Source organism: Girardinichthys multiradiatus, chromosome 20 (assembly GCF_021462225.1).
Source record: "Girardinichthys multiradiatus isolate DD_20200921_A chromosome 20, DD_fGirMul_XY1, whole genome shotgun sequence".
NCBI classification, from domain to species: Eukaryota; Metazoa; Chordata; class Actinopteri; order Cyprinodontiformes; family Goodeidae; genus Girardinichthys; species Girardinichthys multiradiatus.
The window spans coordinates 8,186,033-8,206,027 of NC_061812.1; the positions used below are offsets into that span (position 1 = coordinate 8,186,033).

A 19,995-nucleotide genomic window follows, 5' to 3' on the forward strand; every position below is an offset into this window, starting at 1 on the left:
GCAAAGAAATCCTGCTAAAATGAACTAAGGTTTCCTCACACAACCGCACTTTAATATAATCTGACTCTTCTTCCTGTAACAATAGTTCAGCAAAAAGGAGACATGGACATACTCTGCAGGACCACAGGAGAGCAATAAGCAAGTTTAAACTAAATGGGAAAAACATATTTATTTTTAAACTGGAACACATCATCCTTCTACCACATACTTTTGGTAGCTCAGATTCTTGGACACAACAACAGTTATGGATAGAAAATAAAAATAAAATTCAGTCAACAGGCAAAACAAATTTTTAAAAATATATATATTGTAATTCTAAATACAATATGACATAACAAAACAGGTATGAAGTACACTTAAGGGCATACAATGTTCTCTTTTTTTGCCTCTTTTACATGATTCAAATTTAGTGCAATGGAAACTCTCGAGTCCCTTTCATGTTTTAATAAGGCATATGTGTGAAACCTAACGTCTTATTACGACGAGACATGGAGAACATGATACTGGTTCCTCTGACGGGTAAATAAAAAAAACTTGTAGTTGCATTGAAAACATGAACATCTTCCTCCTTTTTTGTACCATTTACAACCCACAATCTTCTCTGTTGTAATAAAAAAAATGAAACAGGTCCTCTATGAGCACATTCAATCAAAAGTTAACACAAATTAACAAGCTACTACAGAACATGTGCAACAGTCTTTCAAGTGCATCAGGTGCCATTATTCTCATTCATTATTACCAAAGGAAATACTGCAACACAGACTCTGTTTGGGTCCAGTGCCATAAAGATCCATTCGTCTGTCTTGACTTCCTTCATGCTCCTTCCGTTGTCATATACATACGTATATATGTCTATAGATTTGGGTTCTTTTTGTTTATGCCTGTATTTTTACAGTTTCCATCCTCATACTGCAGCAGCAATTCTTTGGTTGCCTCACATCCTCTGCTGCAAACCCATTTATTGATTGTGAAGCATTTAGGCTTTTTTCTTTAGGTATAGGGAGTAACATCTTGGGAATCGCAATAAATTAATCATCTTTAAAAAGATTCAGTTCCAGCCTGGCTTTGGACATAAACAAAAAATACTACAAGGATTTTTATGCACGTCGCAAACAGTACGTTTGGGAGAAAAAATTGTAACTTCTCTAATAATAAATTTTTTTTTTGAATAATTAAAAATCAACCAAAGGTGACGGATCAAACTGAACTAAATAAAGGTGGGTCTTATGGAGAGAGTCAATGAAGGTGCTGTTTAGACCCAAACCTTCCCAGTAACAGTGATGTTTTCCCACCACTTCATCATTCAAGGGCTTATTCAGGCAGCTCAGAAGACTTATCAAGTCTCTGACTCATGTCCTGCCAGCGGGATGACAAACACAGTGATGTCGTCGCCTGAGCCCAATTTGTCATTGGGTAGCCGCCAGCCGCGCTCTTTTAGCACACCTCTGGACCTCATCAGCAGTTCCTGCGCTGCCAGGGTGTATCTGTGCAACATACACAGAGAGCACAGAGCATGCAAAGTCATTTCAACATAGACATTCCTGCAAGAATTAAGGACAAATATACAAGAAATATGGTGAAAACATGACTTGCATTCTCCTTTTTTATTTCTATTTTTCATCTAATAATGAATTTCAACCCAAGTCATCAGTTAAAAAAAAAGTATAAATACAGCAGGAGAAAATATGAAATAAATTTATTTGTCTGAAACAATTAAGACAAAAGTAACACATTTAACGCCCTATTCTAGTTTAGGCCAAATATTGTGTTTTAAAAAAGAACATGCTTAAAAAAACTCTGATAAACTCTTAAATTTGATGTGCCTATAGCTAAAAGACATGCATGTCTTTGTGTTGTTGCATGTATGTATGTACAAAAATATTCTAAATATAAATTCAAACTACAGCTTTGCCAATGGATGATAAAATATAGTTGGAAGATTAAAACAGGATTTGTCACCCTCGAGTGGAAAAAACATAATGCAACATATTGCTGAATTCAACTAGTTTGTTTAACAAGTAACAGACAGTGTGCAGACAGCAAAAGCATAAATAGAAATACAGTTTATGAAACTGATTACCTCATAGGATCAGACGGGTCACAACGTGATAGGTAGGTTGAAACAGCTTCTGCCACTTCCTTGTCTGTTGTTACATCCCACAGTCCATCTGTGCCCATAATCAAGATGTCGTCAGGTCCGTGTTTACTTTCATCCAGGTTATAAACCTTCACCTGTGAATAATGGAAACAAATGTGTGTTTGTTTGCCACGCAGTTAAAATACAGACAGTCAAAACTCTTTATACTAAAATATCCAAGGTGAAGGAATAGCTTGACAAAATTCAACTGAAAAACAAATAAGAATGTGGGGGGGAAATATGAAAATATTAAATAGCATAATTTACACCTGTAAGCCATAGCTTACAAAGAGGTCAAAAAGGATAAAAATGGTTTCATTCTGCAAAGCTATCAGCTGGCATTAGAACGTACAAACAAATTCAACACCATTATTTTTTTGATGTACCATTATAAAGTCAGTTATTAGAGAAAATATAGGACCTCTAGGGTGAAAACATGTTTTAAAAAACTGATGGAAACTGCCCAGGGAGGCTGACAAGAAGCTGATAGCAGCACTAAACGAGCTGCAGCAACTTCCAACAGGTGCTGGTTGTGATCCACTTGTAACATAAATCTGCTGTGCTTTCTATATGTCTGGTGTAAGACGAAGGCTTGGGAGACAAAAACCTTTTCTTCTAAAGAAAACATCCAAGCCTGGCTAAAATCTCTCAAAATCTGGTGGGAGAATGTGTTACGATTCGAAGAAGCCAAACTGGTCTATAATTGCCAAAAAGCAATTAAAAAAACAATGCCTACTGTGAAAGATGGTTGTGGCAGCATAATGCTTAAACATCTGCTAGAAAGCTGAAGATGAAAAAGAACTTCATCACAGTGAGCTTAGGAATAAAAAAGAATGGATTCAGGAGAAGAAAAGAAAACATTTGGAATGGCGTAGCCTGAGTCCAGAACAACATTTAAAAGATCTGTGAGTTCATCTAAAGAGGCTGTAAACAAGAACTGTCCTCTCAATCTGATAGATTCGGAAAACTACAGCAAATTAGCGTGGGCAAATATTGCAAAGCCAAGATGGTGATAGACTACGACCAAAAAAAAGACCTAATGCTCAAAGCAAATCAAAAACTGCTTCAACAAAGTATTAGTTTAAGGGTGTGCGGACTTAGGCAACAGGGTTATTACGGTTTGTTTAGTCATATATTTTCCCCCTACATATTTATATGTTTTAAAGGTGTAAAAAGTTTGACCATTATTTAATTTAGTCTCCAAGTCTCAAATATCAACAATTTTAACAAATGTGTGTAACCTTTGAGCGCCACCATCCCAGTGGGGGCCAAGTACTGCCTTTTTGGCCTTCCTGTTTGTATTTTTGAAAGAACTTGCTTTCCTAGGAGGCAAGTGACTTTCTCCACTTGAAACAACCATGCTTAATGAGAGCTATATCAATTTATCCTCACCATTAACAAATACAACAAAAAAGGTTAACTTTAATGTAGCACATTGTGAGAAACTTGTCTGTGAAAAAGATTGATCACAGTGTTTTTACGGGGTGAAACAAGCAGGACACCTTGTTCTGCTGGGTGTAAACACCCAGTAGGCATTCTAGTGCCAGGTCTGAATGAGGCCACAGGCTGATTTTCCGAGAACTGTACCATTTGGAAACAGAAATGAAACCTCTCTTTTAACCGTATCTATGTTTTTAGCTTTAGCAGGACATTAAAGGTTTTCTTGTATGCAGCATGTTTGCTAGTATCTCTAATATCAAATCAGAAAAACTTTTTCTGAGTGACTTTTTACAGGCATGTGATGGTCAGACACTGATCCTGTAAGCTTAGAGAGGACTGAAGCAGGAAATGAGAAATAAAGTGTGACAGGTGCATTTTATATTTGGGGACATTTGTGCTAGATGATGTAAGATCTGAAAAAGGGTAAAAATTAGTGGTTAGCACAACATAAACAAACAACAAATATGAATACACTTATCTATCAATGTTAGAGCAATGCAGAGGTTTAGAATTAAGCTTGATTCAGCTAAATTGATTTAGCTGAATTCATTTTCCAATGTAGTTCATTATCAAACAGCACATCATTTTCCTACACTACAAAAGTAGATATTTTATTATGTGAAACAGATTGTGGTTTGTACAGCCTGGAACTACTGGCTTTATGCTGAGATGAGGAAATGGTTACAAAAGGTAAACACACTTCCTTGTAAACAATTTTCACTGGTTCATGTGACATCTCGTTAGTGTATTCCTCTTACAAAGGTCATAAATGAAATTTGATTTGTCCTTTGCAGAAATGGATAGGGTAGCCAAAAACTGTACACAAGTAAGAGTAGTACAACCTCAAAATATTTTTACTATATTTTAAAGTAAAAATTAGCTATCCAAAAAATGTAATCACTCAAAAGCATGGAAATATGTGGTAAAACTTAATTACTGAGTAACTGTGAACAAAATATTTGATTTAATTTGTGGAAAAAAGTAATATACCAAATACTTAAAGTAATTAATGTATAAACATTAGAACGGTGCACATACTAGTGACAATATACATGTACAGTGCCTTGCGAAAGTACTCAGCCCCCTTGAACTGGTCAACCTCTTGCCACATTTCAGGCTTCAAACATAAAGATATAAAATTCAAATTTTTTGTGAAGAATCAACAACAAGTGGGACACAATCGTGAAGTGGAATGAAATTTATTGGATGTGTCAAACGTTTTTAACAAATAAAAAACTGATAAGTGGGGCGTGCAATATTATTCTGCCCCTTTACTTTCAGTGCAGCAAACTCACTCCAGACGTTCAGTGAGGATCTCTGAATGATCCAATGTTGTCTCAAATGACTGATGATGATAAATAGAATCCACCTGTGTGTAATCAAGTCTCCGTATAAATGCACCTGCTCTGTGATAGTCTCAGGGTTCTGTTCAAAGCGCAGAGAGCCTCATGAAGACCAAGGAACACACCAGGCAGGTCTGAGATACTGTTGTGGAGAAGTTTAAAGCTGGATTTGGATACAAAAAGATTTTCCAAGCTTTAAACATCCCAAGGAGCACTGTGCAAGCAATCATATTGAAATGGAAGGAGTATCAGACCACTGCAGATCTACCAAGACCCGGCCGTCCCTCTAAACTTTCATCTCGAACAAGGAGAAGACTGATCAGAGATGCAGCCAAGAGACCCATGATCACTCTGGATGAACTGCAGAGATCTACAGCTGAGGTGGGAGAGTCTGTCCATAGGACAACAATCAGTTGTACACTGCACAAATCTGGCCTTTATGGAAGAGTGGCAAGAAGAAAGCCATTTCTCAAAGATATCCATAAAAAGTCTCGTTTAAAGTTTGCCACAAGCCACCTGGAAGACACACCAAACATGTGGAAGAAGGTGCTCTGGTCAGATGAAACCAAAATTGAACTGTTTGGCCACAATGCAAAACGATATGTTTGGCGTAAAAGCAACACAGCTCATCACCCTGAACACACCATCCCCACTGTCAAACATGGTGGTGGCAGCATCATGGTTTGGGCCTGCTTTTCATCAGCAGGGACAGGGAAGATGGTCAAAATTGATGGGAAGATGGATGGGGCCAAATACAGGACCATTCTGGAAGAAATCCTGTTGGAGTCTGCAAGAGACCTGAGACTGGGACGGAGATTTATCTTCCAACAAACAATGATCCAAAACATAAAGCCAAATCTACAATGGAATGGTTCACAAATAAACGTATCCAGGTGTTGGAATGGCCAAGTCAAAGTCCAGACCTGATTCCAATCGAGAATCTTTGGAAAGAGCTGAAGACTGCTGTTCACGAACGCTCTCCATCCAACCTCATGAGCTCGAGCTGTTTTGCAAGGAAGAATGGGCAAGAATTTCAGTCTCTCGATGTGCAAAACTGATAGAGACAAACCCCAAGCGACTTGCAGCTGTAATTGCAGCAAAGGGTGGCGCTACAAAGTATTAATGCAAGGAGGCCAAATAATATTGCACGCCCCACTTTTCAGTTTTTTATTTGTTAAAAAAGTTTGACACATCCAATAAATTTCAAGCCACTTCACGATTGTGTCCCACTTGTTGTTGATTTTTCACAAAAAATTAGAATTTTATATCTTTATGTTTGAAGCCTGAAATGTGGCAAGAGGTTGAAAAGTTCAAGGGGGCCGAGTACTTTCGCAAGGCTCTGTATATTGTTTACTTGACCTCCTAGTGAAACTGCAGGCTCAGCAGATAGAAAGTAACTTTAGAACAAATTGTGTACAGACAAGAAGTCCCACTTTAAACCGTGCGTATGTGTCTGTGTCTGGTAAATGTTTGGATTAAAACATGTTTGTTCTTTCTTAGGGGAAGTAACTACCGTATATGTGCATAGAGTAGTCTGTAGTTGTGCACAAGTAAGAGTAGCATTACGAATGGCAAAATAATACTACTCAAGTAGAATTAAAATACAGTGCAGTGAATTTATTTTTTTCCATATACTCATAAATGTAAATGAGTAAATATAACTAGTTATTACCAACCTCTGGATATTTGCATATATTGCACTTCTCATTGAGCTTATACCAAAGTTTAATCTAACTTTAACCCATTTCAGATCATTGATGTATGCAGCCATGACACCCCCCCACACCCTTACAGATCACGTTTTTCAGTCACATCATAAAAGTCAACCCAGCAAGATCACAAGGCTGTGTGTGCTTTCATAGTTTGCAGCTGGAATTATAGAACTAAAGAGGCATAGCCTATAACTTAGCAGCCAACACCTGAGCAATATGCATAAAATGTGGGTGAGGCATTTTCCTGGTACCCAACAATAACTGGTTGAGCTCTGTGTTGCTATTTCCATTGTGCTTAAAATAGAAAGGAGATTTTTTGTGCTATCCTCAACATTAACTAAACAATAAAAATATTGTCATACTAATATTAATTGTATTTTTCTTATCTTTATTGCAAATAACCTTATCCCTTCCATAAAATGTCATTTGTGCAACGTTTCAAATTAAATTTTTTTGCGTCATGACTAATTGTTTTCTGGAAGACTCAAACGGACAAATTTCTTTTATGATGAATAAAGTTAATTCTATGCCTACAAGAGTTTTTAAAAATAGGTATTAAAATCAGAGTCAAAACTAGCGTGACTAGGGAGGTTGAGAACTTAATGGGCAGCTAAGGGCCTCCTAGTGAAGATTATCTTTAGTTTTTTTTGGTCTTGGATGCTGCTAGTTTAATGTGACAGTGTTCTCATGAAGATGGATATTGAATTTGTTCTATAATTAAAATCATGGCAGTATGGAATTCCCAAACGTTTAGAGAAACAAACAACCTTTAAATAAATCTGAGCAACAAGAAAAGCAAAAGTCAAAATATGGAACACAGCATCAGGCTGTACAAAGTCTCCTCTGATGTGACACCGAAAAGTAAAGCTATAGTAAGCTATTTGATTTGATCCTCAACTCACTGAAGCAACCCTAGCAGAGACAGTGAGGTGGCTCCTCAGGCGTAGCTGGCAGGTTGTGAAATTCAGACTCACCTCAGGAACACATGACAGGAAGGGCTTGATGTAGATGTTGGAGTTGTACACCTTCAGGTCATGATCTCCAAGCCCACGAGTCACCCCGATTGTTGCCATCACACGAGCCTACATTCATTCACAGACGCACACACGCACACACACACACATGCACACACACACACACACACACACACACACACAGTCAGAACCAACCCAAATAACATCCTGGAACAAGGTTTATGTTCCAGGATGAGCTTAAATTCCCAGAAAATCCAGTTATGATGGATTATTATTAAAGACCATGAAATTGCTTAGCAGGTCTCATTTTGTGCAGGCAAAAATGACATTCAGAGAAAAACTCAAACGAAATGAGAGTGCTTTAAAATTAAAGTAAAATATGACAACAAATCATCCGAGAAAATGATGATATAAAACATTTAAATAGACCCAAAACAATATCCAAAAGAATGACTAACAATCCCCATGTTGATACACCACAATGTCGTGCTAAGAAAAATCCTGGATCTGATGCAATGCTCTCCAGACTTTCTGAAGATTCTGCCAATGTTGAGCCGCATTGAGTTTTCTGTTTGGTTCCTCACCTTTTTTCCCTCTCCATATATCAGCGGGAATTTCAGATCGTCTTCTACAATTGTCTTATAAGCCCTGCGACAACAAAATAAATGTGTGACTATTAGACACGGGGTCATTGACTTTTTTGATCAACAAAAATCTCTCTATTATCACAAGAAAAAAAACTTTATTTTCTTTGTCAGGCTGACGTTTGCGATTATACGCTAAGATTCCTGTGCATCTACTTAGCTAGTTATTACTATGAAGTAATGCTTACTAATTACAGCAGTTTTTAACTTGTCAAGAACAGATCACAGACAAACTTTCCTACACCCGTGTGATGCCTGATGTGGAGCATGAAAAGGTTTACCAGCCAGTCATGGTGTGGTCTCTGTAGAGCATCTTCTTGCCCAGCTCACTGTGCTGGATCCTCCGAGGGAACTCAATATGAGTGAACTCATTTCCCAGGAGTTCGGGTCTCAGGAAGCCCTTGAGGGTCACACATATTTAAAAGAGGCTGCATCAAACTTGAGATTGAAAAGATTTAGGCAATTTCTTTCCTTAAATAGATAACAGGTTTACATGTGTGACAGGAGAGCAAAAAGTAATAATAATAATAGCAATAATAAAAGTCAGCTCCATGTTTGGGGAGTATCACAAAGCAACTAAAACAGTTAACAAATAATATTATGTGTTTAGTATTAAAAACTAAAAGGTATCATTCAGGTGTAAAATGCAACAATACCAGATACTGTAACCGCTGTCTCTCTGACTCAGGAGTGAATTCATTAGTCATTGGAATGACTTCATTGTTTCGTATAATTATGGCCCTAAAAAGAGAGAAGCACAAAGAAAAGAGCAACAGTTTGGTCAGCAGTGAAGTTGTAAAAAAACATTTACACAATGAATCATTAGAAGAGCTAAGAGCATTTACCTGCTGTCTCCAGCATTGGCTACATAGAGTTTTCCCATTAAATAAATAGCAGCTAAGGCACAACAGCCACCAGAAATGGCATATGAAGTTTTTTCCTTTTCAATGAGGTCATCCTGGGAATAAAGAGAAGAAGGCTGAAAAATCTCTAAACATGATTTATAGTTCATTCTTTTCTTAACAAAAAACAGCAACGAACAAGAACAAAGAGGCTTTGAAGAACACATTGGCTCTGAGATGTTAATCAGCATTATAATCAGAACCAGACAGTAAAACTGCGTCAAAGGAGGATAAGATTTCAGGGTCGTTGAATGAGCAGATTCAGTCGGTTTGTCAGAATAACAGTTCACGTGAGAAGGATCTGAATCAACATGGTTATTAATAATCTGACAACCTGGTGAAAGAGTCTCAGGGCAATCCATCCAACATATGTGACGACATTTTACTGAAAAAACAAATGTGTAAACTTTGCAGAACAATTTAAAGGAGTTACAACCCTTCTTTGTTTTAAACAGCTTATAAATCACAAAAGCAACAATGCATGTAAGAAAACATTTCTCTGAATGCTCAGCTGAATCCTGAATGCCAACAATGTTGGAATTGGATCATGTATCGCAATGCTGTTGACTGCAATCCATTGTCTAAAAATGTTTAATCTCTGCAAGGTCTGAGACTGAAGAGTCCCCCCCCTCCAAGAAGATGTTTAATTTATGCACTGATCATCATCCTTTCACTGAAGTAAAATGTAATAATTTGATGGCACCTCACAAAAATATTCAATCTCAGTTTAAATACAGCTAGAGATCTAAAAGGTTTGTTTGAGAACATGCTGGAGAAAATATCATCATGAAGACCAAAGAAAACAGATCAGAGATACCGTTAATCAGACTTAGGGTATAAAATAATTTTCATCGTCTCAAAGGGCTCCGACATAAATATCGCAAAATGTTCAATAGGCTTGTAAAAACAGATAAAAGGTAACACTCTAAAACCAAACTTTGTATGAGTTGTGTAAGTAATGCACGTCTTCTATACTTTTCCTCTGCTGCCAGTTGTTGAACACAGGCAGATTTTTGCTCAAGCATCATTTACTTTTTAAAATAGAAACTTCAGCTCCTCAACTGCACTACAAGCGAAGCCAAGCGGCCAAATTCTCTCAAGACAGCTGCAGAGCCAAGGTATGACCATGTTTTAACCTCAAAGCCAGAACTACAATGGAATGGTTAAATCAAAGCATAGTCATGTGTCAGAATGGTCCAGTCAAAGTGCAGACCTAAATTTCTTTCAATCTGATTTAGCTTAAGCTATTTTACAAAAAAGAAGGGGCAAAAAATTGTTTTTATTTGTCAAAAGCTAATAGAGACATGGGCCAAAAGACGTGCAGCTGTGACTGCAGGAAAAGGTGGTTCAACAAAGTATTGACTCAGGGGATTAAATAAAAATGCACACCACACTTTTCAGATTTTTATTTGTAAAAGAAAAATGAATCTGGAAGTTGAATAATTTTGTGTCTGTTTCCCAGTTATACACGTCGTTAGTCTATCACATAAAATACATGCAGGCCTGTGGGTGTAATAAAAGCAGAAAATATTTAAAGGGTATTAAAACTTTTCCAGCACACTTAATTATGTCAATTTTTAAAAGGGAAAAAATTCCCAATACAACCTTCATACATTCACAAGTATAGTCTGTCATAATCCTCTCACCATCTGTTTGAAGGCAGTTTCAATGACTCCCATCACCAGGCTCTCCAGGCTAACGACCTTCTCCATGTAAAAGCGCACTGAGGCATCGCAGACAGCGTCAGGGTCTTCTGCTGACTCCGGTGTGGCTCCATTTTTCGCTTCCGCCTGGAAAGGGCTGCCGTTCTTGGCCAAGCAGATGGGAGGTGCACTGTTGGGATTCTCAAGAAGGTGGCAGATCTCTCCGAGTCCATCTCTGATGATGCGGTGAAGCAGCTTGGAGGCCATGATGGCAGCGCCAGAACCTGCATGTCCATCAAAAACCCCCCAGAATTGGAGAGGGATTCCTGTGGTATCCTAGAATGGATGAACAAATACATAAGATCCATAAAAACAAGTCAGACAAAGTAGAAAATGTTCCTATTTATTTGCATTTAAAAAACTTCATTTTGAGTCTAGGTGATATTTTTCTTACAGGTCAGAAACACGTGAGCTTAATTATAAGGCTGTGGCCATCTTGTGTATGCATTATTAATTTATATAAAGTCAAACACATAGAGTACATTGTGTACAATAAAAATAACTGATTTCCTTAAGGGCAGCACTCACTGATATTTATGTTGGGTGTCCATGAGTAATGCAGAGACAAAAGGAAGAATCGCCTCACCGCTTTGGCTGCTTCCATATGATGCAATGAGTGGTGGAAATGTGTTGGAACCTTTGGGTCTGCAGACATGTTTACAGGCCCAGCCTGGCTAACTTGTGAACAAACATACTCTAGACATCTACTCAGATGCTGCACACAAGAGGAGGAAGGGCATGATAAAAGATGATGTCATCCATTTGCACCAAATGGAGGATGCATGTGTGTATGTTTGAGTGTGACCTGAAGTACTGGCAGGGAGATGCAAACAGGTGTTAAATGGCCACAGTAAGTAAATAGATTAAGTTTATTATGTTAATCTTAAGTTTGATCTTACATTATTCCTATACTATAGGATATTGTGAAGAACCAAAGAAGAGTTAGGATTAAAAATTGAAAAATAGGAGGTGAAACCAACCAAAAACTTAAGAGGACCTGAAAAGCCTCAAGAATTATTTATTTGATAATCCATCTATTTATCTATTCAGTTTGTGCCCGTGAATAATTCATAGGTAACTAAACAAAAAAAAAAAAAAAAAAAGGAAACAAGTGAGTGAATGAATGAATTTATAAATACAACAAAAACATATCTAAAATAATAATAAATGTCTAAAATCCTTACATAAGAAGATCACAATAAAGCCTGACTCCTTGACAACAAACATTTTTATGACAATAGACTTTTTTAGTCTGAAATACTAACGGGGCAATACTGAAATATTTTTGTTTTCAGAAACTTATTAGATCAAGACAAAAATTTTATGTCAGAAAAGAGGAACATAAAAACGGAGGAGTGTAACAGTTTGATGGAATCGTCCAATCTAAACAGGAACTTAGATGAGGAGAGAATAACATTTATGAGACACTGACTGATGATACTCTGTTGTAATGATTTAAATTAGTAGATTACTTTTTGATCAGTGATAAACCATGGTTTTGTTGGTTGGTTTACTCCGACTACTAACAATAAATAAAAAAGTACAATGTGTGTATACATTTTTTTTAGTTCACATTTATTCCAAATCCCAATCTAAAGGACTAGTACAAAATGTCATATGTTAACATTAAATACTTCAAACGTATACTACTCTTGTATGAAAATTCAAATATGTCTGTGCTGGGCTAAGCCCCCAATGTTTCATGATCCAAACAACACATCTTGCACTGGTATCACATCATTACCTGTAGGCTTTATTTTGTCTTTTTTAGATCAATGCAAAGCACTTTCAAAAAGCCAGCATCAGTATTTATTTTGAACAAAGTTTTGCAGAAAGAACTAACGAAACCCAAATGAATTCTGTTTTAATGTATCTGTTATCTCCTGATTTAGTTTAGAATGCATTTGAACATTTATGCTCTAACATTTAAGGCTTTGCATGGTACAGCTCCTCAGTATATTACTGATGGGATAAAGCCTTCCATCTGAACTGAAACCCTCAGATTGTCTAATAAGATAATAAGACGTAGCAGCTGGACCAATTTTAAATTCCAGGGGATTAATGCTTTCAATCTGACAAACCTTGGCAGTGGCCTGTTTATGGTTATGGCACAGCAACTGAATCAGGTAAAAGTGAGACTTTGACTAGGGCACTCCAGAATCTTTTCTTTGCTTGTTTGGTGCTACTCAGAAGTGGACTTGCTGTTGTGCTTTAGATTGTCCTGCTTTCAAATGTAGGTCAGATTCATATCATTATTAGCAATAATTCACTGCCAGCCTTTGACCAGACCATTTATTCCTGGTTCCCTGTTTCTGCTCACCCCATTGTCATCTACCAGAGTGGAGTTTCGGTGTTTGCCACTTGGCTTCCTCACGAACAGCTTCTCACAAGAGGCCTGGTCCTCATTCAGCATGCTCTTCCCTGCATTGATCGCCCTGATGGAGGAGGACACAAAAAGAGAGGTTTGAGTTTGATGAAAAATAATCATTCTGGGCTCCTTGACCACAAGAACAGTAAAGCAGCTAGAAAATGGAGGTAAAAACTAACAGAGAGGTAGAGGAAAAATAGTAGGACGTGATGCAGTCTTGTCGCAGAGAGAAGTTGCAGAGGGGATTAAGTGTTTTATGATGAGATGATGACGGTGGAGAATAATAGCTTTAGGGAAATTTACTGTTTCACACTCAAGCAGCATCATCTACACTGATACGTCTTGCAGCAGAATCTACTGAAACTGCTGGTGCAAAGAAAAAAGTTATAAAATTGTGGACTATGGGCTAGAAAAGATTGTAGCAGTATACAATCGTATGCTGATGTCTGTAAAAATGTTTGAGAAGTTAAAGCTCAATTTATCATAATTTTTCATGTTTTTTCACTTGGTTTATTAAAGCATTTGGCATTGCCTTGTGTATGAATGGTGCTAAACTTGCCTTGTCTTACTCATACGTTTGTTTTATTGCAATGTCTCGCTTTACAATTCTTTAAACATTTTAAATGCATTCTGTTATACTTTCAGGAACGCTTTATTTCCAAATTCCATGTTAAGATTTGTGGGAAATATTCTGACTCAGTTTGTAATATAAACCATCATAGAAGAGAGTAATATAATATTGCTCTATAGTTAGGGCTAACATTTCAGACAAGACAGACTCCATTAATTGATTATTTGCTCCTTTATGAAAGAGAAATAAGCTGTAAACACAAGGACTTACATATAATCATCTTAAATTACAAACCTGTTAGCAAACATTCACCAAATTGGATATCAGTTAAAGCAAATATCAATAAAGCAAATTTTTGTTTTGTCGGTACCAGATGGATTTGGAATCAGATTTCTGGCTTCTTGATAAATGAGTAAGCTCATTATCCATTCCGCAAAAACTCTTTTCCCTAAAAGTCAAGACAGAGAGATTTGGCTCTTTAGCTGTTCTGAGCTGGATGTTCTTTCATTCAAACCAGTCATTTTTATTATACACTCCAATTTAATTCAAAGCTAATAAAAAATATTGATTAGAGTTGCTGTACTTTCCATTGGAAACTAAAATCTACCTGGAGGATGAAGGAAGCTAAATTGGTCAGCTATTCGTGATGTTTTGGCAACAGACTAAAAATATCCACTGGTCAACCTGCCACATGTGGTGAAGCTTCAAAGGCAGCAATTTGGACCTCATACTGCTAGGTTATGTAACATTTTCAAATTCAGTTATAGATAAATGCTACATTAGCACATTTATGCAGCATAGCATCTATTGAGAAATTTCAGTAGTTTATTCATTGTCATGATGTCTCTCTGGAAAGTTCAGCTGCTGCTGTTTTTACTCAAGGAAAGGTAGGAGAAACAGGAAAGAAGTCGGAAATAAAAACTAAAACAGCCTGATACTGAAAAGGACACTCAGTAGATAACAGCTATGAGCACCATAAACTAAACCATATATTCAGCTAATTACAGTCATATAAAATCATGGATGCCTGTTTGTCAGATTAAAAATACTGCATGAGGCTGGAATGACCCAATATGGATAACAAAAAGCCCTGTTAGTGTCTAATCAGTTGAAACCACAGTGTCCTGCACTGTACTGCCTGCATCAGGACTAATGACATTGAAGAATTTTAAACCTCCTGACTGTTGTCTACACTTTCTGCCAGGACCGTGAAATTTTGAGAAATGCAGATGCATGATTGGGGAGAAACAACTCTTCATCTGTTCTGTAGCATGATCACAGCAAGTCTACAAGCGCCCCTTCTGTTCGGCTCAGTGCTCCGTATTAGTTGCTGTTCTACAGCTTCAACTGAGCTTAATGCCATTTTTTGTCAAGGTCATGTGGAAGGGTTGGCAGCATTTAGTTAGAAAACTGTCCAAAAGCTCACAGCTTTGAAGAAAATTTGGAACAAATACAAAAGCCATGCTTTTCATTTGCTGTTATCAGTTGGATTTCTCCCAGAAACCCTTTCATAAACCTTTCAGAGAACACACAATTAAATGTTCTGTTTTTCTGTATCCTGAATTTCCTGATTCACAGTAAGACAGTCAGTGATAATTCAGTCACATGAACTCAGTGAGCTATAATTATACATTGCTGTTTGCTGTGTGGGTGGATTTCACTTTAAACCCAAACTCCAGCCCCCACAGCATGTGAGTAAACTCCTTCACATGGCTTTCTTTCAGTCAGATGTTTGCCAAACCTGTGACTAAAAACCATAATGTTCGTGTTTGGAGAATCAGCAATTCTCCTGCTGTATGTTATGCAAGGAAAGTGCAAAAGAGGAAGTCAAAGGTTCCTGTGAATTCTCTTGTTGCGGATGACATGCTTTTTTAACCACATAACTGTGATGCAATTGTCTCCCTGCAGGCATTATTTCTGAGATGATTTTTGGTAAATTTAGAAACTTTTCTAAAAAAACTGCCCGAGTTTTGAGACATGCTTGTAATTCTCAGACCTATTATCAGTCAACCGTTTCCTGTATGCTCAGTAACCGAATAAAGCTACCTCTAAGGTAAGTTAACCTATTGACAAACACCACAGGACAGGTTTGTCAATCTTCAAGAGCCCCATGAGGAACACAAAATAATTGGACTTTTCATGCTCTAAATTCCTTTTAAGGGAGAGGAAGCTGTGTAGTGCATAAAGAAATGAAAGCTGACTGATAGGTCAAGGCAAAGAGAATAGAGTCACAGCGAAAACAGGCACTACACTAACATGTGCATTGTTAGGAACTTAATGCAGCTTCTAGGATTAGGGCGTTCTGAGGTTGCACATTGTTTCCCACAGTAAATTTAGAGTCTGGACACAAATTAATGTGAAGGATCTGGCTATTAAAATGACAGCTTTATATGTGAAACAGGTGCATATTTACACCACATGCTAACACAACTGCAACACAAATTGTCAATTGTAGAATTAATATTGTCTATGAAAAAATCCAAATACTATACATTAAAATAGTTGTTTTAGAGTGCAATCTTGAAGGACATAAAAAGGGAAAAATTACAACATCAAGGAATTATTAATCAGCATTTTGTTGTTCTTTTGTCTTTGCATGAACAGATATTCTTCTCTGCAGACATAATCTGTGCATCTGTTTGTGGAAGCATTGTGAATTTGTTATTGCTGTTCTCTGATTTCATCTATTATTTCATGAATATTTAATCATATCTCACAACCTTGTGTTTGTTGACAACAGTAAAATATTTATGAGGTTCAAGGTACTTGTAGTGTATCTTTACTTTCACTTTTGTTCTGCTCTCTCTGGGCTTGAAACCAATGATTACCCAAAAAAGACTAAACAGAAAGATGCGATTACTTTAATGCTTCTAAGCCTTGGTCTCAGGCTGTTTGGATGCTTCTTTAAATCAGAGTTAAAACAAAGACACTTCATGCACCACTGATAGTTGAAAAAGTATCTCTAGAATTAGACCCTTTAAGACAATAGGTATTATATTATCCTGCAACAATGTGCAAAGACCAGTCCACACATAAAATGTCTAATATATTAATGTCAGGTCAATAAAACTGCTTGAACTTTATCAGCTTAAGTGTTGGCAGAACAGCTGATAATGCTACACACTGTAAACAGCATTAGGTCTAATGCTGCGGTTATAGTTTCTATGACTTATACACCAAAGTCGTTTGCTGCAGAATGCGGCATGACTGCTCAAACTAAACCCTCAGCTGATAAAGCCCATTCAGCCTTCTGGGAGGTCATGGCTGTGTCCCTGGACACTTTTTGCATTAGTCAGCCTTTTTCCTTTAAAGTTCAACACTAAGTCATGAGGAGCCCACAAACTGGTGGACTGAACCTTGCCTCCCCCTCAGAAACACACACCCACACACGCATTTGTTTGGAAATCTGGAAGTGTTTTTCCTCTGCAGGAGTCAGTCAAACAGCACATTAAGGCATGAAATGGAGTTACAGAACCTATCTGTGTCAGAGAAACGAGGGATACTGAAAGCACATTCTTCTTTGCATCTTTGCTTTTAAGAGAACCAACATTTTGTCGTGTGTGCGTTAGAAAAAGACACACCATTAAATAGCAAACATCTCTTTAAACTGCATTACTAGATATTATGCCCACATTTCCTGCTTTCATGTTCCAGAATTAGTCTTTAAACGGCCACACTGGCCATCACTGGGCTGCTGCAGCGCGTCGGAGTTGCTGCAACAACAAAACCCCTCAGCGGGCCTGTCATTCAATTTACACAATCTATCACTGGCTGATTCCCCACAGACTCAATAATAGATAGGTGGCTGAATTGACGGATGCACTCACTCTGCGTATCCCGCCCCCCAGGAAAGCCGGATGCCTCTCTTTAACGTGACCACCGGCCGTGACGCGTGCTCGGTGGAGTACTGCAGGAGCTCCGGGGTGAGGTCCAAGAAATCCGGCCGGCCGTAAGGGAAGCGGTGCGGCAAGCTCTCTTGTCCGCTGTTCTGGCCTCCAGCTGAGTGATGGTTGTGATGGTGGTGTCCGTGAGGCATCATCCCTCCCACCAAGTTAGACATCGCGTTTTTAACTTTGCTGATCATCTTCGGCACCGACCCGCTGGGCCACAAGATCCGGGGCGGAAAAGAAATTACACGCGATGCGATATCACAGTGGAAACTGAGAGGGGCGAAAACAAACAGCGCGGAAAGACAGCGATGAGAATCATTTCAGGAAGCGATTGTTTTCCTCCTTGGACCCATGTGACAGCTTTCAGACAAGCAGACGCGAGGTTTTCCTCATTCAAACAGAATAAAGCTCTCGGAGCTGCGCATGGGCCGTGATCCGGGAGGAGGCTGTGGCTCATCTGATAGGGCTGGGCTTCTCAGGGATGTGCAGCCAGCCGTGAAAAATTCACAGGCATCCAAATGTCGGTTTGAGCTGCTTATGTCCCAACTACAGGCAGAATCTTTAAAGCTTGTCTGATATTTCCTCTTTCGTCTCCAACGTCTGCCATTCTGGCTCCCCTTTTATATGACATCTCAGTGATGAAAATAATTCATCTATTTGAGTATCTCCACCAACATTTACCCCCATCATTATAAAAATAAATAATAAGACGTTCTGTAACCAACAATCTTCTAAACTCTCAGTCAATATCACATATCAGACATGTCTTTATGGATGAGGACCCACAGAAGCCATTTGGTGCAAAAATACCTATTTTTCGCCACCTTTCAGGCATATTTTATGACTGATAAATAAACATTTTTGTCTGATCTGGTGACATGAGGGCGTTTCAGTTGTGCTACCAGCAAGAATTGAAATTAGGAACTGAGTATGACCATGGCTGTAGTGAAACAGCGATGGCAGTATCATTCTGTGGGGATGTTCTTCTGCAACAGCAGCCTTTAGACTATATATGAGATAGAGTGAAAGATAAGCAAGAACTCCTTAACAAATCACTTTCTAATGAGCTTAGTACTAATTCGGTTCAGCTGAGCTCTATTTAATAATACATTTTTATTCTCAAAGGAAAATAAAATGATCTAACACTCTTTATTGAAGTTTCAATAAGTCCTGTGTGCAGGAGGGACGAATATGCAGATTTGGTTCACATTTCAACAAGAAAACCCAAAGGGCATTGGGATGAAAAAACAATATCAACAGACAAAATAAATAGAGATAGGTTTAAAAAATTGTCATAAACTAGAACAGGGGTCTGCAACCTTTCCAATCCAAAGAGCTATTTTTGCCTTCAGTCCAGCAAAATGAAAGTTGCATATATTACATGACCTTTATGTTTAAAGCACTGCCATTTTATTTCTGAGCTCAAACTTTTTCAAAAAGTAACATTTTCTTCTATGTAATGTTGATATTTAGGAAAATGGTATAAGGAAAAACACGTGGCTTCTAGATCTAATTTATGTAGATATATTACTGGTACTTTTGTATTGTGTTGTGGAAATTCAATGTGATTAATTAATTCAAAAAATAAACTGCTAGAATCTGTATTTGTTATTATATCTAAATAACAAAAATCACTGGTTGGCTCACTTTAATATCTAGTCTAAGTTGTTGAGCCATTGTTGAAGGTCCAAAGAGCCGCTTTTGGTTTCAGAACCACAGATTGCAGAAACCTGGCCTAGAAAAACAGGTTTGGGAGCTCAGGCCTAAAAAGAGCTGTTTACTGATATTCAGATAAAACTGGGTTTGATTATATTTCCCAAGAATAAAAAGAGAAACTGTGTAAGATTTAACAACATTGTGGCATCATTAACAGCTACCTTCCATGTTTTTTACAATATCAGAGCATATAAGGGACACCAAACTGAAAACTGTAAAATATGGACAACTTTCTTTACCTTTTTGTGAATGCGCTAGTTGGTCATTTACATGTGAAAGTCCAGTCTTGACATAGCAATTATGTGAGCACACTTATGGAAAAATCAGGAGCGTTTACTATGCAGAGTAGTCAAATGTATTTGTAAATAAAAAATAATACAAAATACAGGTCCTTCTCAAAAAATTAGCATATTGTGATAAAGTTAATTATTTTCCATAATGTCATGATGAAAATTTAACATTCATATATTTTAGAGTCATTGCACACTAACTGAAATATTTCAGGTCTTTTATTGTCTTAATACGGATGATTTTGGCATACAGCTCATGAAAACCCAAAATTCCTATCTCACAAAATTAGCATATCATTAAAAGG

At 37.6% G+C, this 19,995-nt stretch overlaps 1 protein-coding gene across 1 annotated transcript; it reads right to left on the minus strand.

The window, feature by feature from the left end:
• Nucleotides 1-150: 150 nt before the first annotated feature.
• Nucleotides 151-18,305, minus strand: ppm1j (protein phosphatase, Mg2+/Mn2+ dependent, 1J). The gene is made up of 10 exons (XM_047348543.1): nt 17,622-18,305; nt 13,176-13,290; nt 10,799-11,131; nt 9,096-9,208; nt 8,907-8,991; nt 8,532-8,650; nt 8,191-8,254; nt 7,607-7,714; nt 2,081-2,232; nt 151-1,484 (listed from the first exon to the last, which is right to left on the minus strand). The coding sequence occupies exons 1-10, from the start codon at nt 17,876-17,878 to the stop codon at nt 1,337-1,339; spliced, it is 1,494 nt and encodes a 497-aa protein (XP_047204499.1). The 5' UTR covers nt 17,879-18,305; the 3' UTR covers nt 151-1,336.
• Between the last annotated feature and the right edge of the window lie 1,690 nt (nt 18,306-19,995).

What these genes read in the sequence shown, in the direction of transcription:
- ppm1j (XM_047348543.1), bottom strand. Translation starts at nt 17,878, where the DNA reads ATGATCAGCAAAGTTAAAAACGCGATGTCTAACTTGGTGGGAGGGATG. An exon ending in TGGGGGGCGGGATACGCAGA is followed by an intron (nt 13,291 to 17,621) that starts GTGAGTGCATCC and finishes CTCCTCCATCAG; the next exon opens with GGCGATCAATGCAGGGAAGA. An exon ending in GACCACACCATGACTGGCTG is followed by an intron (nt 8,255 to 8,531) that starts GTAAACCTTTTC and finishes TTGTTGTCGCAG; the next exon opens with GGCTTATAAGACAATTGTAG.